We start from the raw sequence: 14,802 nt of genomic DNA on the forward strand, positions 1-14,802 counted from the left end.
TGTAGCTTGCCAACACTATTAAAAGATTTCCCTTTCCATCCAAGACAAGTTATTTTGCATTCTTTCCAATATTGAGTTCCAGAACTGCATGGTCACTTCCTTCATTGTCAAAGGAAGTCCTAGGTAAGTGTTTGGAAGAACGACCTGACAGCCCAGAATATTAATAATCTTTCTTCTGGGATTTGAGTCTGTATTGAAGAAGTATATCTTACTCTTATTTTAATTAATGTGTTTCCCTAAAGCAACCACACAATCTTGTTTTCAAACAAACCCTAGAATATAATTTTGCAAGACTTTTCTTGGAAGCAAAGGAATTCGGCCCACCTAGTACGTAAATAAGAACACTTCAAAACCATCCAGCAAGGACATCTAAAATTAATAGTGGACTCCATGACAAATGTGATGAAATAAGCCACAAGACAAACTGAGGCAATGTCTCTAGCATGTTATTCGGAAATGTCTCTTGCAATTAAGTAGTCACTCAAAGATGCATTGCAAGAAGTGTTCTTTGACGTAGAATGCATTGCAAGTGTTGTTTTACACTTAAAAGAAACACCAGCTACCCATACTAATCTGTTTATTTAGAGTGGACAAGACAAAGGTTAAAATCTAGCCTCAGATTTGATTACCTTGGATCATTTTCACAAAACATTAGTTACATGGAACCTTTCCAAAAATATTTATGATCAGATGATGGTGAACTTTGAACATACATTATTACATAATACCTCTTTAAGCATCCAAGATTCTGAAATTAACATTTCCTATGTCCATGTCTCCAATATCACTGTAATCTTTAATTGCTGTCATAATTATAAGGGTTAGTACAAACCAATTTTGCAAACATGATGCCTAATTCATAATAGTAACTTTTCCAAAATTAAATAGAGTAATCAACAAAACGTTGGTCTCATTCTTCTCATTATGGGTATGAGATTAGAAAATGTTATTTCCTAAGAACTCTTCTGCAATATTGAATGAAACATAATCTAACGATATTGAGCCAAACATAATTTAATGATATTGACGTAATTGGTTCTAGATTCCAACAAATAACCCATATGAACAAAATAGCAACAAAATTGAGAATGTAACATAGCATATTTGACCCGAGCCACTTCAACCACAAGAAATTAACGGCTTGATATTGACATTGTCAAGGAAAATAAGAAGCTCCCATTGAAGACTCTGCTCAAGTAAAATGAGGTATTTTTTACATATACAACAAATCTGAAAAATGAAGACACTTCTTCCAAAATGTTATCATCGCTTGTGATGGAAACGCACTTTTAACAAAAACTGCAGCCTCACCTGAACATGAAGAAAGAACATCTCTTAGTACATATCATGGAAGAGAAACAATTCTAGTCACCTTGCCTACCAGCTTCAAAATGGGCCCTAGTATCATTAAAAATGAAACACAGCTTTAGACAAAGTAGAAGTTAGGGATTTTCAGCCCATACCTGGGCTGTATCATAGACAACATATTCATTATACAGCAATTCAGAGTTCTTGACACCTGATGGTACAGGCCTACCACAAGGTACAGTCACTCCATCCCTCCAATGCTCAAATTCTTTCTCTAAAGGCTTTGTCTTACCAATACCTTTTGTTGAATTTTTCCCTTTGGGAAGCTTCTCTATGTACTGCAAAAGGCAACTTAACAGACGTCAACAAGGTAAATTACTTCAAGGCCAAAAATTGTCCTAAATCGATTCTTATTTCTTCTAATTGAGCTAGTACGAAAGACACAAGAACAAGCCTATTGTTAAACATGGTCAGCGATACCTCTGCATTTTTTAGCTCATATACTTCCCCTAGTGCCACTTCACTCAAAAGCATCAACCCCACTGGATTTCTCTTTTGTGTGTAACAATACTGAGCACTCTTGCTCACGAGATCTGCAAAGTAGATACCTTTCCCAAACTGCAAAAACATGAAAAATAATCTATTAAGATATGAGTCATATTGTGGCCTACTCAAGGAAATAGATGTGTTACATGGGAAATATTTACCATGTATCCAGTTACTGGAGCCTCTGGGGGGGCTACACGAAGTCCTTGACTAAGGATGCCAACAAAATTTGTCACTCGAGAGCCTACATCAAGCCCAAAAAGTCTATAGTAAAACAGCATGGATGATATTGCAATAGCATACTCACAATGATATGTACTTCTTCATATCAATCTTATATCTTGAGCCTTTTAAATGTCAGTTATCTATTAAAAGCCATTAACAAAAAGATGCACGCCGAACACAAAATTCAAAATAAACCACAAATGTACCATGCCAAAGCAACATTCGGTTCTGAAGATTTTTATATTTGACATATGCATTATCTTCCCCTTCTCTGTCAACCGCGAATACATCTTCCAGCTCAGGTGCCCACTCCTGCAGAGAGTAAAGTATGTATGCCTATTCATAATCCAAATGAAAACCATTGTACCTCACAGAGAGAGATACAAAACTGCAATCCCCTCAAACAAGAGACAATATTAAATAGAATGGTACTCATGTCCTTGCCTTGTGTGTTGGTGCATGAGTCTTCTCAAGATATTTCTTAACAAGTTGAAAATCTGAGCTGTCATGAGGTAATGGAGATATATTGCAACGAAGTTTCTTGTAATTGGCATCCAGAGGATCCTCGTCTATATTCTCAAAGCTAATAAGATTAGATGCTATTTCAATGTCTTGAAGAGTCTCCAACATTTGAATCTATTCCACACAGAGACCAAAAAAAGAAAAATCATTAGTACTTCCACAACAAAACTAATCCAGAAGAAATAATCAGACGTAAGTGCAAGCCATATTTCATAAATGACAATAATGGACCACATTCTGTCTTGAAAGCCTCCACATGCTCGTATCTAAGGAAATCTGCAAATTGATGAGCTACATGCAACTCCTATCCATTACCAAGTAGAATAACATATGAGCTTTACTTTCCCTCAAAAAAGATACCTAGCAAAATACAAACATAGAATAGCTAGACCTATCAACACAAGGTCAAAACTCAGTAGATAATTAGCAATCGCACTTTCAACACAGCTTGAAACGTAAAGGAAATGTAATCGAATAAGAAAAATACAACCCAATAAAAACTAGAAAAAATGTGGGAAAAGGAAATCCCCAAAACACAGAGTTTACGATCAAACCAATTGGCATAAAAATAAAAATTCTTACAACAGACCAATCTTATGCATCAACAAGGAAGAGGCAATATCCAATACGTATTAGAACTTTGTACCTTAGATTTAAGTTCATCTTGATCCCGAATAACATGTGGATGAACTGAGGGGATAATTGTAAAAAAACGATTGCTGGCATCAATAATTAAGTTCTCCTTTGAAACATCACTGTCCCTGCGGTTGATTAAATTTTGAAGTTCTGTGAGCACTTCAAAACCTGATACAAAAGAAGAAATCAGAATGTATAAACAGCAGAGTTAAAATCTCCCAAAATAAAATAATGCTGCCAATAATTATTATTACTAACTCAACCATAAATCCATGACGATAGATATTATTTAGGTCCCAACTCTATACTTGGGCAACATTTGACTCTGAGTTTTGATTTTAGGCACTTTCTATGTTCAAATTCTGCTCGTGACAAATGCACTCCATTTATCCATAAAGCTCAAATCTTGATGAGGACTTGTTTGATCGTGAACTTTAAATTTGTACATTGCTTTTTCACTCTTTATTATATAAAGCAACATTTTAAACCACCAAGAACGAAGAAACCAAAAGCTCACATATAAGCTAAGTCACAGGATTTGCCGAATTTCATCCTTTTGATTCGAATTTCAGCGAATTTTAACTCTTTCCGAACGTCATCCGAATTTTATGAATTTTAACATAATACTGTAATTTAATATAATATTATTTAATTTTAAACTGATATTGAGTTATTTAGTTAAACTATTTAACAATGTTAAACTATTTTAACAATTTTGTGGATATATTAGTAATATTTAAAAATATATAAATATATATAACTAAATTTTAATGTCGAATTTTTTTTCCGAACTTTTACCCTTGCCGGATTTCATTTGAATTTTATGATCGACAAACTCGAATTCGAATTCGAACCTTGTGACTTAGCATATAAGAGTTAAATGAAAAAACAGTTTCACCCAAAATAGAAGTGAAGAAATGATTGACTGCCCAAGGCATTTATACTAGAAGGTGTTAGACTACAAAGATGAGTGAGAGAGATGACAGTTACAACTCATGCAGGCTGCATGCTCTGAACATGTGATGTAAAGTACAACAATATTGACCTTCATAAAAGTGAACTTACAAGGTTAAAATTTAAACTAAGGATTTTGCAAACTTCAAAGCTTAGGCCCATATTATATGATGGGTACTGATGATGGGGTACAGAATTCAGCATGCTAGTTTTAAGATTTAGAATAAATATTTACCATATTCAACATAATGGACCTTTTGGAATCAAAAGAATAGTAACAGCTTCATTAGGGTAACCTAAAACTTTAGAATAAGACGCACCTTCATAGAAAACTGACAGACCCCAAAAGAGTGTAAAATTCAGTAGGCTGTGTTTTGAGCTTCAACGAGTTGAACTCCTTGATAGTTAAGGATTCATTATACCAAAATTACAGGTGTAGAACAAAGATTTCCAGCTTCAAGTTGATGACCTTAAATCAAGATAAAGAGTACCAAATTCATGGACTTCACAAATGCAGAACTAGTACATATTCACCTTAAGATCTGACAGATGCTTACATGTATGATAACACTTAACCATCTTAAGATCTGAGAGATGCCCACAGGCTACATGTATGAAACCACTGAAGTGTCATGCAACAGTTCACTTATACATCTACTCTGGATGCATTGGCAACCCTCACTCCTCCCAAGCTACATGATGCAACTCTTGGTGAACTTTCTCCACACAGTTAAGGTAATACTAATCTTCAAAATGGCCTAATGATGACTACTCGAAGGTGCTTTTCTATAAGTAAATGTCATTCAATTTTGTCTTCTTTGACCAGCAAGGAATTAAACAAGAAGATTTGAAGGCGGACCATAACTGTGAAATGATCAAGGTGGACGAAACTGCTTGACAAAATACAATTGTTCATTCAGAGTAACCTCTGCTTGACCAAACTACTTTGCCCTTTACTGCTACTGTTGCTATTCTTATTGGACGGCTTATAGAAATCTTCCGAATTTTATTTTCTGAATACAGGTAGCATGTTTAAATTATGGTCTTTGAAAAATTCAAGTCTATTTATCAGCCACTACAACAAGAAGTCTGATTCCCAATAGACAATTCCTTCCTTTCCCTTTTTACCTGATTGATTGGCAGGTTATTTTAGATAACTTTTCGGCGTCATTTGGAAGATGTCATGCACAATGAAGGTCTATGTGGTCTCAAAGGCCTTAATATGGGTTTGGAGAGAGCGGAGAGGGCTCCCCTGCTTTACTCTGCCCCATATCACAATGCACGCACCCAGCCACTGCCCTTTAGACCCCATGAATGGATGCTCTATCCCAACTCACCCACGTGATGAGTGCTGCCCCTCAACAACACTGGAGGATGTCACCCCCCAGATGCCTACTTTAGTTATTAAAACCAAAAAGCACAAAAAAGAGGGTTTTGGACCTGTTTCCATGGGGATATGTAATTTATAACCAAATGACACATCATATAATGTGAGTGTAATGCCATCAATATTTCAAAGGAGATTAAGCACTGCAGTACAACCAGTCAAAATAAACTTTCCTTCTCATTGCATCCAATTTGTCAGATAATAAGAATATAAGACCATGTGACACAATTGACTAATATTTTTTTTTCCATGCGTCACTAGATTTCTCGATAATCAGAGATCAAATCTGTCAGTTACAGCTTTCCAATGATATGAAAAATCCAGTGTTCCATAGGGCGCATGCCCACCTCAAAAAAACATGAAGTTTCCTAGACAGGGAGGTCTGTGGGATGGAGAGATGCCTCCAAAAGGTTTCTCTGCTGCACCTCCACCTCTCCCACTTTTTTCAGCCAGCCTACAGAAATTTTCCACACAAGAAGAGATGTTTCTTTTAGGAGTGACATTGGTGGTGATGCTCGGCCATCTCAGACACTCCTCAATGTCTCTCAGCAGCTCAAGAGAGTTGCAAAAATCTTGCTCTCTAAAAAAAAAACAAAAACTAAAGTGCAACCCCAGCTCGCCTAAAGGTAATAAATCTAAGTTGCCAGTTCAGAGTTGGGTTTGAGATTCAGGTTCGAAATTCGTTCAAAATTTTTGGGGTTGGGATGGGATTCATTTTGATGTGTGTGTGTGTGCGCGTGTGCGTGTGCATGTGTGTGTGTGTGTGCACATATATAATGTACATATGTGCAGCAGAAAATAAGTTCATACACCACTATGCCAATATTAAAGTAACATAGCAAAATACACCACCATATCAATGTTTCAGTTCAAAAACAGTAATGTCAACATTAATAATCAGCCATCATTGATCAAATATCATTAAAAACCATCAAGTAAATCATCGTCATTCTGCAGTTGCAAATTAGAAGCACAAGAAATAATGCTATAGACCCACTTAAGGTAAGGTTGCAATTTTTGCCGCATTGTAAGCTTCACACATTAACTATCATACTGGATGATTCAAAGAAAGCAGCTTTGGATCAGACTGGAGAAAGCCAAGAAAGGAAGCTTTGGATCCAGAATCATCCACGGTAAAGATCTCTTTAGATTTTGTTCAACCCATTGTTTTCTATACATGTTAGGCTATATGTACGAATTATGGTATTACATACATTCCATAATAGATGTGTGGCACTTTTATACATCTCAAATTCAAATTAAATATGATTTGTAATTTATATCTAATTTGGCAAAAATCTTTTTGAAAAAGTTAACAAAAGGGTGTATTTCAACCAAATTCTCTCAAAGTTATCCTAAATTTTCTCTAGGTTCCTCTACTGGAAACCAAAGTCGCTCAAAAGTCATCTTAATTACGCCAGGGTTCCTCTCAAAGAATTCCCAGCAACATTCAGTCTCTGCAGCAGACTTTTGACAGAATCTGACAAGGACAAGACTTTTGAGAGAATTGAACCAGGAATTCCTAGGTTCGGAAGAGAATCTGTTAACTTAGTAATAAAATAATAAAAGAGACATTTAGTCTCATTTGTGTTGAAATGCCGTTTTGCATGATGCTTAACGGTAGGAATCCTTTTGAACTCCTCTCTTGAAAAGCTAATATAGGATCAACTCCAAGGTTCCAGGTGATCTTGCAACCTACTAGAATCCGCTCAATTGAAGATAAATGTGTATATTCATGAGGAGGCCTTTGCTGGTTCGATCGATTTCGAATAAGATGTTTGATCTACTATCTTGAAAGGTGACCACAAAAGAGATATATTTTTGGTATTTTTTGTTTTTATGTTGAATGCAATTTATCGATGCAACTATATGAATTCCTATTTTAACCAAGTGTTAGTAAAGCAAATAAGAAAGATAAGGTAACGAGAGATTAAAGCCAATAACTTGAAAGGAAAATTCCTAACAGACATAAACCACAATAACAACACGTTTGCGTGTTAAATCGTAGAAAAGATCGATTAGGAAACCAATTAAAATAGGAGCAATGCTTCCTCAATTCCACTGATGCAATCATTGATGGGAACTCAATAATAACTGAAAGATGTTTCACTTGTCATCAAATTGCAAGGCCACGGAAAGTGCACTAATGCGAGACAAGAAGCTATGTAGGAACAATAGGTGATCTTTTCTCCAACTCGGTACGTCAGTGGAATTCGTTATTATTCATGAACATGCATTCTAAAAGGTCACACAATCATAACAACACAATAAAACCATTGGCTCCATTATTATTCATGAACATGCATTCACAAAAATAACACACTCCGGCAAAGAATAACTACACTCAAAATGAGAGCACCAATAGCATATATTATTGCATCAAAATAATAGCCTAGAGTACATATTACATCCATGTATTTATAAGAAAACATCTCTGTGTGTTGAAAGTGAGAGTTCTTAAAATGCAACTCATGCTAAAAAACTAATAAAACAAAACTAATTATATACAAACTGACTCTCTAAATGGTGCTAAATAGGTCTCCACCCTTGTTTATATCAATTAATAGGTACATGAGCCTTTGCATGATTTAAAAATAACAAAAGGAGATAAGAATAAGGAAGCTGCAAGATGATCTAAGAGTCACTGGAAGCTCTAAAAATGGAAACATGACCTTCTCTAGGTGTTTCTAGGAGTTAATCTACCGTCAAAATGCATTTCCGATGCATGGAATGCTCTAAATTAGGAACTGGCAGTTAACTGTCGGCGCACTATTACTTCTTCAAAACTGTTGGTGCACCTCTTTGAATAGTGCACCTACGCACCTCGTGCAACTTCGCACCTTGATGACAGGTTCCAAAAATCCAAAATTTTCCCAAGTGTCAAAATTGAATTCCCAGAAATCTGAGCTTTCTTCCCCTTTATACCAAAACGATGTTTGGATGTTTGCTCTTGAATTTCTCTATGATCTCTGTTGCTTGTGTAACTTCTAGCAAATCCAAAGCTCCATATTTATCTTTAACTGTTTGTCGGTAATTACTAACCTCCATATGAGTTTAAGCAAAATCCTCAAGTTTAGTGTCCAGTTCCAACAATACCACTTCAGTCTTAAATGCTTGCCTGATATCTTCATCTGACGAAGCATCCTCAAAAGTTCTTCAGAATTGTTGGACTACTTATTCCACTGAATTGAGCTTGCTTTTCGACTCATCTTCAAAAATGTCAAGGCAAGCAATGTTGTAATACCTCTCTACTTCCAAAATCTGCTCGAGTCTGGTCTCTTAATCTCTGAATATCCTCATGTAGTCCCTCCATGACTTTATTACCAGCGGCTATCTTCCCTATCCAATCATCAAGCTTATCAAGCTCTTCAGTTGTATATACATCCATTAGTGTACAATACCTTTGACCTTATATTGATGTCAAAATCTATAGCTCTTTTGCCTAGGTATGTACCTCATCCATCAACCCAAAATCCTCGTTCACTATGGGCACCAGTTTATCCGCGCTCGACTGAATATAGTGTAACAAGTTCAAATTTTCCTATATTATTTGTACACCCTTTTCCTCAAAACTGTCACACCATTGCTGACATGCTCCCACAAATGAATCCACTCGTACAGTCCCCTTCACTTTTCTCTCTATTGCCGCAGCAAGAGTAATCTCTGGATCATCCGGGTCTATTGGGACAAAAACTCCATGCAAGTAGCCTCTCAAAAGCTCATTTTGTTTCCACAATAGTATCAACTCGGACTCATCTCAGTGCATTTGTTTGAACACCTCTTTTATGCCCGTAGTGATCAATACTTTGGCAAATATCTACCGTGGGCCTTCCTAATAGGACCTCCTTGATTTGATAATCATTAGGAGTCAAATCCTCAATGTCAGCGTAAGGAGGAGAGATGGCTATGTGTGCAAGCAAGTCTTGATCTTGGTTCTTCATAATGAAGGCCAGTGGTCGTGCATCACCCATAGGTAGCTCACGTTTCTTGATGGTCTTTACTAGCTCATCCATTCCCTCCTCGACAATTACATTCAGCTACCTCTTTTGTCGAACCATGACCTCCCTTTTCAGCCAAGCAGGTGTAGTGCCCATTGGAGACATAATTGACTGAAGACAGGGTTTATACTACAGGTCGCTTTCCCTTATCAGTCCTCTCTGGAGTCTTTTCTCGTTGAGAGAGATCACCAGTTTGAGTCTCTGTACCTGCTTGGGCTAAGGTTCCGAGCTCAATATCAAGAGGAGTTTGTTGAGGTTCCTCATCTATCTGCCCCTCTTCCGATACTTCATTGGCTTGTTGGGGCTCTTCTTCCTCCATTGCCTGTTCTTCTGAGTCTGTAATGGAAGGAAGTGGCGTTGTTGAGCTTTTGTCTTGGAATGACAAATCCTGAGATGGTAGTGGTGGTAGGCCCAAAGGTCCTTGAGGCAGAGGTGGTAATTGGTTCCAGTCCTCTCCCAGGGATTAACTCATAGGAGCATCTTGTATCTTCTCCCCCACCATCTTCGTGCCCACCGTCATGAAATCAAAATCAAAGAGGTCAAAGACATTTGTCTATTAACCCTACATGTATGCGATCCATTGTTGTCGCTCCTCCTCTAAGGTAGTAACTTGAATAGGTTCTTTTGGAATAGATGGTAGCATTGCAGTGGAGCTTCCTCTTATTTCCTCTTCTATGGCCCTAGCTAAATGGGTCCTCTGACTCAAGGGGACATATTCAATTTGTTGCCCTTCTACTTCAGCTTCGGAAATAGTTTTGGGCACATATGGGGGAGGAGTATTATTTTTCTTCAATCTTCTCCTACGTGTCCCTCCCACAATGGGCTCAACCCTAGCCTTTTTAGTAGCCAAGGGGGAGGCTTCTTCCTCTTGACTTGCGGATGGCACCCTCTATTCTTCCTCTTCTTGTTCCGATTCTTGTTCCTATCATGGTGTATGCACTTGCTTAGTCTCTTGAACTTGAGCTACCGGCTCATCTTGAGGCTCTGCTTGTTCAAGATTTTGTTGTGGTTGTTGAGGCAGTTGGGCCTGAGTTGTTTGTTTCTTACCCTTTGCCCCTCTCTTCCTTTTCACTCCTCTATCTGTTTCAAAATACTCAACTTCCCGCTCATGTTGATGAACCGTTTCCAGCCTCACTGGGGATTGAGCCGAAAAAGTTAATACTGCAACTTTTACACCTTTGCCTTTGGTAAGCCGTATTGTGGCTTGTAGAGGTACAGACTGTGGAACTGGATCAATTTTGAAAGGCTTCTTGATCCATTCCCTTGTTAATTGGACTATGTGGCGAACTTTGTTGTTGATGTCCACATTCTCATCCCTACCAATCTTCGCATTCATGATTTTGTCCCGATTGTACAATGGATCCAAGACATCATTGTCTTTCTCAATAGCCTTGAGCGGGATCTTCATTTTCAAAGCCTTTTTTGCCAAATATAGAGACACTACAACAATTCCTTATTCAAATATCATAGTTGTCTATTGCATTCATCCAGTGGTCCTCCAATGCATCTTCATGTACGAATTGCTTCCCTGGCAAATGCATGACCATCCCTATGTTGTCAAAATGAGGGTCAAGGGAGTTGTACTCTTCCAAGGGAGACTGATCCCATTCCAAATTGAAGGTCATGATGTCTTGCTTCTACTTGACCTCGAAAGCACTAATGGTGATTGGCCATACCCATGTCTTCTTGTGTTGCTTCCTCACTCTGTCATATGCAGACGTCAGTTGCCTAGCGATTTCCAACAAAATGAGCCTATCTAATGGATATCTCAGGACTTTCTTCGGGTTAACCATGGTACCAACAACCCTTAGGTAGGTGAATGTTTTAAACTGGATGTACTGGGCGTCGATCTCTGTGATTGTGGCTATTGCGTCTACTGACATCCTTTTGGCATAATCACCCTCTATGAATTGGATGATTGCAAATATAAAGTTGTCATTCACTATCCTATAATCTTTGCTCTGATTCAAGAGTTTCTTCTTCACCAACTGAGGATATACCACATAGGGCCATGCATTAACATCTTGCATGCTACCTCTTTTGTAAAGTCCTAGGTGGTCAGTTGTCATGTAAAATTTGGGGTCGGCCTTAATAGCTACCAATTGCTCATCCAAGTTATCACTCAACATTGTGGCCCAATCAATTCATATCTTGGCCATTCGGATGGTTTCTATGAAATGGACCATCCAGATATGAAGATGTCTAGCCGTTGGTAGGCACATGACTGTGCTTAAAAGCACGATGGCATATCCCACGTCATCCTTCATGTATCCTCGAGTCATGTCTACTTTGTTGACTCTGCAGCCCATTGGTGTTCTATCAATCAAAAATGATGATTGGATATCTCTTTGGCTTCCTTCTCGTTTTCTCGATACCATCTTTTTGCCCCTTCATAAGAAATCTATAAATATTGATCGGCTCTGGGCAAGTGGAACACTTTCTCGATGTTTTGACGTCAGAAGTCTAGGACTATCTCGCCTGTGACACTCTTGACAACCTTTTCTTCACTGATATAGTTTTTTGCAAGAGCCATGACGAGTTCTGAAGACTACACGGAAGTAGGATGTGATGCTCCATTGACAAGCCCAAATCTAATTAGTGCTGATACCATTGCGGATCGTTCTCTTGGCTTATTGCAAATGGTAAGGAAGTCATTCCAGTTAGTGTGCCCTAGCTTGGTGCCTCTGATTTTGGAATGTCCATCCTGAAAGCGGGATTTCCTTGGTGTACCTTGGTATTTGAAGACAACTAGTTTAGGAGCTATTTTTTCAGCCATTGAAGATGATGATAATGACGTTTTATCTACACAAGAAGGTAGACATTAGTCTGGAAAGCTAAAATTGAACATAAACACAAATCCTAATTGACAAAGACCTAGCAAAAATGACCCAAAAACAGTGAAAACCAATTACTCCCCCCTAAAGCCTGATATGCAAAATAGCACATGCGCTTGTGGCAGTGCTTTGAGGGGGGCGGGGGACTTAGTTTTCATGTTTTTCTTTTGTGCACATGCGCACGCTTATCTGCCTTAAGTGCATCAAAAAGGTGCACATGTGCGAACCTTGAGGAGGTGCGCACATGTGCACCTTTTCCTAGGTTAGTTTTGCTTGGTTTAGTTTTAGTTTGAAACAAAAAGGTGCACACATGCGCACCTCTTCAAGGTGCGCATGCGTGCACCTTCATAACTTAGGTGTTCTTGTTTGTTTCAGTTCTTTTAGGTTTTAATCAGTGAACAAAGTTGCACACCTTTGGTGTCTAACATTTGTTTGTTTTTTTTGTTTTGCAAGAACGGGCACACCTTTAAGGGTGCAGATGCATAGGGAGGCGTAGAAGACAATGATGAGAAGAAGGGGGGGTCGGGATTTATATAGACCCCAAGCCTGGGGTGCACACCTCTACAAGTGCACACCCTCACAGGTGTGCACCCTCTGGAGGTGCGCACATGCACTAGTGCATATGTGGGAATCTTTGAAGAGAGATGAGTGCACGGTCATGCACTGAACGCACCTACGCACCTTGGCTAGGTGCGCATGTGCGCTAATGCACACTTTTGCACTAAAAACTCATAAAAAACTCACTTCTCCTCCAATTCTAACACTCCGTACTTGCCCAGTCATAGACTGAGGCTTGACCCAAACTCGTGAAGACTTCCAAAATGACCCAAGCCTCGGACTACAGGTCTGGAGACAAAATATTTACTACGGGGTCCCCATTTCTAGCAGAATTGTGGCGCGAGTTGTGAAACAACAATTTGCAACCACTTCTAGACTTTATAATTCTAGTATTTACTATTTAGTATTTTGTTTTCAAAGTTTGAACATTTTTGAATCTTGATAACTTGATCAGTTGATTGTAATTTTGATGATCTTCAATTTGCGATTAATATGATAATGAAATGAAAATTTTAAAATCTTGAAAATTCTGATTGCAATGTCTATATTTGATGGTTTCAAATTTAACCTGTCATTTGAATACTACTATAAGACTCTAGTTATTACTATGTTATAGTTCTTTATCATTTTAAAACTATTTTTTCAAGTACTAATACTATATTTATGTCACTACCGCTCCCTTGCCGTCCCCTGCGCATTCCTAAACTTGGGCCCCAGTACCCCTATCCTAGAAACATGTTAACCCGTTCCCCCAAGGAAACATCCCCAAACCCTGTGTGGAACACTAGAAAAGTCAAGAAAGATTTACTAACACAACTATTTTTACCCCTTTTATCATTAAGAGGTTGAGCATAATCGGTTAAACCACAGGAATCTCATTGTGGAAATGAGAAGTTCAAATACCTATAGGGATACCTAATATAAGTTTACTCTTTCTATTTTGTACTTGGCTTCTAATGTAGATGCAGCTTATAACATTGATGCCTGTATGTGCAGAAAACTTGTAAACAATATGCAATTCAAAAAGAAAAAACCACAAACACAAACCTTTTTGAATGTTACTTTTGCTAAGCTTTCCAAGAGGCATTTCTGATGTATTGATCTCAAACTCCATCATAGCAGCCCTGAAAATATGCATAAAATTCATCTTATTAATATGCAAAAGTTTTCAATTGATGTCACTAATTCTGCTGAACACAAGATAGGAAGAGAATTAGAATGTGAACAAAGAGAGTGCAATGCCATCACCTATAGGTCTCAAGATCAAATAGTAATTTCATCAGATCTATCACCCTTGGATCTAGTTTGCTTTTTGAACCCATAGCAGCAATGTCTTTTTGTCGAGATTCATCAACTCCATAATCCTAATAATAGTCCACAAAGATCATTATTAAAACAAAACCTATACCCGTATTTTTAAAGCCCATATAGTTAAAATCAAAAAAAGTGAAAGGTATCAAATTCATACAATCTCCAGAGGTAAAAACTTCCCAGGCTGCTTCTCAAAATTGTCCTTGTTAAGCCAAGCTTCCCATGTGTTCCCTGTCTTTTCTAGGAATAATCGTTTGAATTCATGAACTGCATCGGATTTCGGCATCTTTTCCAGCTTCTGACCACCTATTTTATCATTACCAACTCGGCCCCATTTGCGAAAAACATGACAGCCTTTCTTATTGTCATTTTCAATGACTTGAAGAATGTAATAACTTCACAATATGAAACGAAATCCAGTCAAATTCCAAGAATATCAAGTAAGAACCATAAGTTAAAGTAATTAGTATAACAATATCAGAATCAAGGGTTACAGAGACTACCCAAGAGAAAAATTTACTGT

At 37.9% G+C, this 14,802-nt stretch overlaps 1 protein-coding gene across 2 annotated transcripts in view; it reads right to left on the minus strand.

The window, feature by feature from the left end:
* Nucleotides 1-998: 998 nt before the first annotated feature.
* PARP1 (poly(ADP-ribose) polymerase 2) overlaps nucleotides 999-14,802 on the minus strand; it is a 149,854-nt gene continuing 136,050 nt past the window's right edge. For both annotated transcript variants that reach the window (XM_089798649.1, XM_089798650.1), the window contains exons 11-20: nucleotides 14,437-14,674; nucleotides 14,217-14,332; nucleotides 14,016-14,092; nucleotides 3,248-3,405; nucleotides 2,524-2,715; nucleotides 2,286-2,391; nucleotides 2,016-2,098; nucleotides 1,789-1,926; nucleotides 1,464-1,646; nucleotides 999-1,311 (exon numbers count right to left, since the gene is read on the minus strand). In XM_089798649.1, the coding sequence (XP_089654775.1) occupies nucleotides 1,264-1,311; nucleotides 1,464-1,646; nucleotides 1,789-1,926; nucleotides 2,016-2,098; nucleotides 2,286-2,391; nucleotides 2,524-2,715; nucleotides 3,248-3,405; nucleotides 14,016-14,092; nucleotides 14,217-14,332; nucleotides 14,437-14,674 (1,339 nt within the window). In that variant the 3' untranslated portion in view covers nucleotides 999-1,263. The remainder of the gene's footprint in view (nucleotides 1,312-1,463; nucleotides 1,647-1,788; nucleotides 1,927-2,015; nucleotides 2,099-2,285; nucleotides 2,392-2,523; nucleotides 2,716-3,247; nucleotides 3,406-14,015; nucleotides 14,093-14,216; nucleotides 14,333-14,436; nucleotides 14,675-14,802) is intronic.

This window comes from Cupressus sempervirens, chromosome 8 (genome assembly GCF_028749045.1).
Source record: "Cupressus sempervirens isolate cs-2001-9-10 chromosome 8, ASM2874904v1, whole genome shotgun sequence".
Taxonomy (NCBI): Eukaryota; Viridiplantae; Streptophyta; class Pinopsida; order Cupressales; family Cupressaceae; genus Cupressus; species Cupressus sempervirens.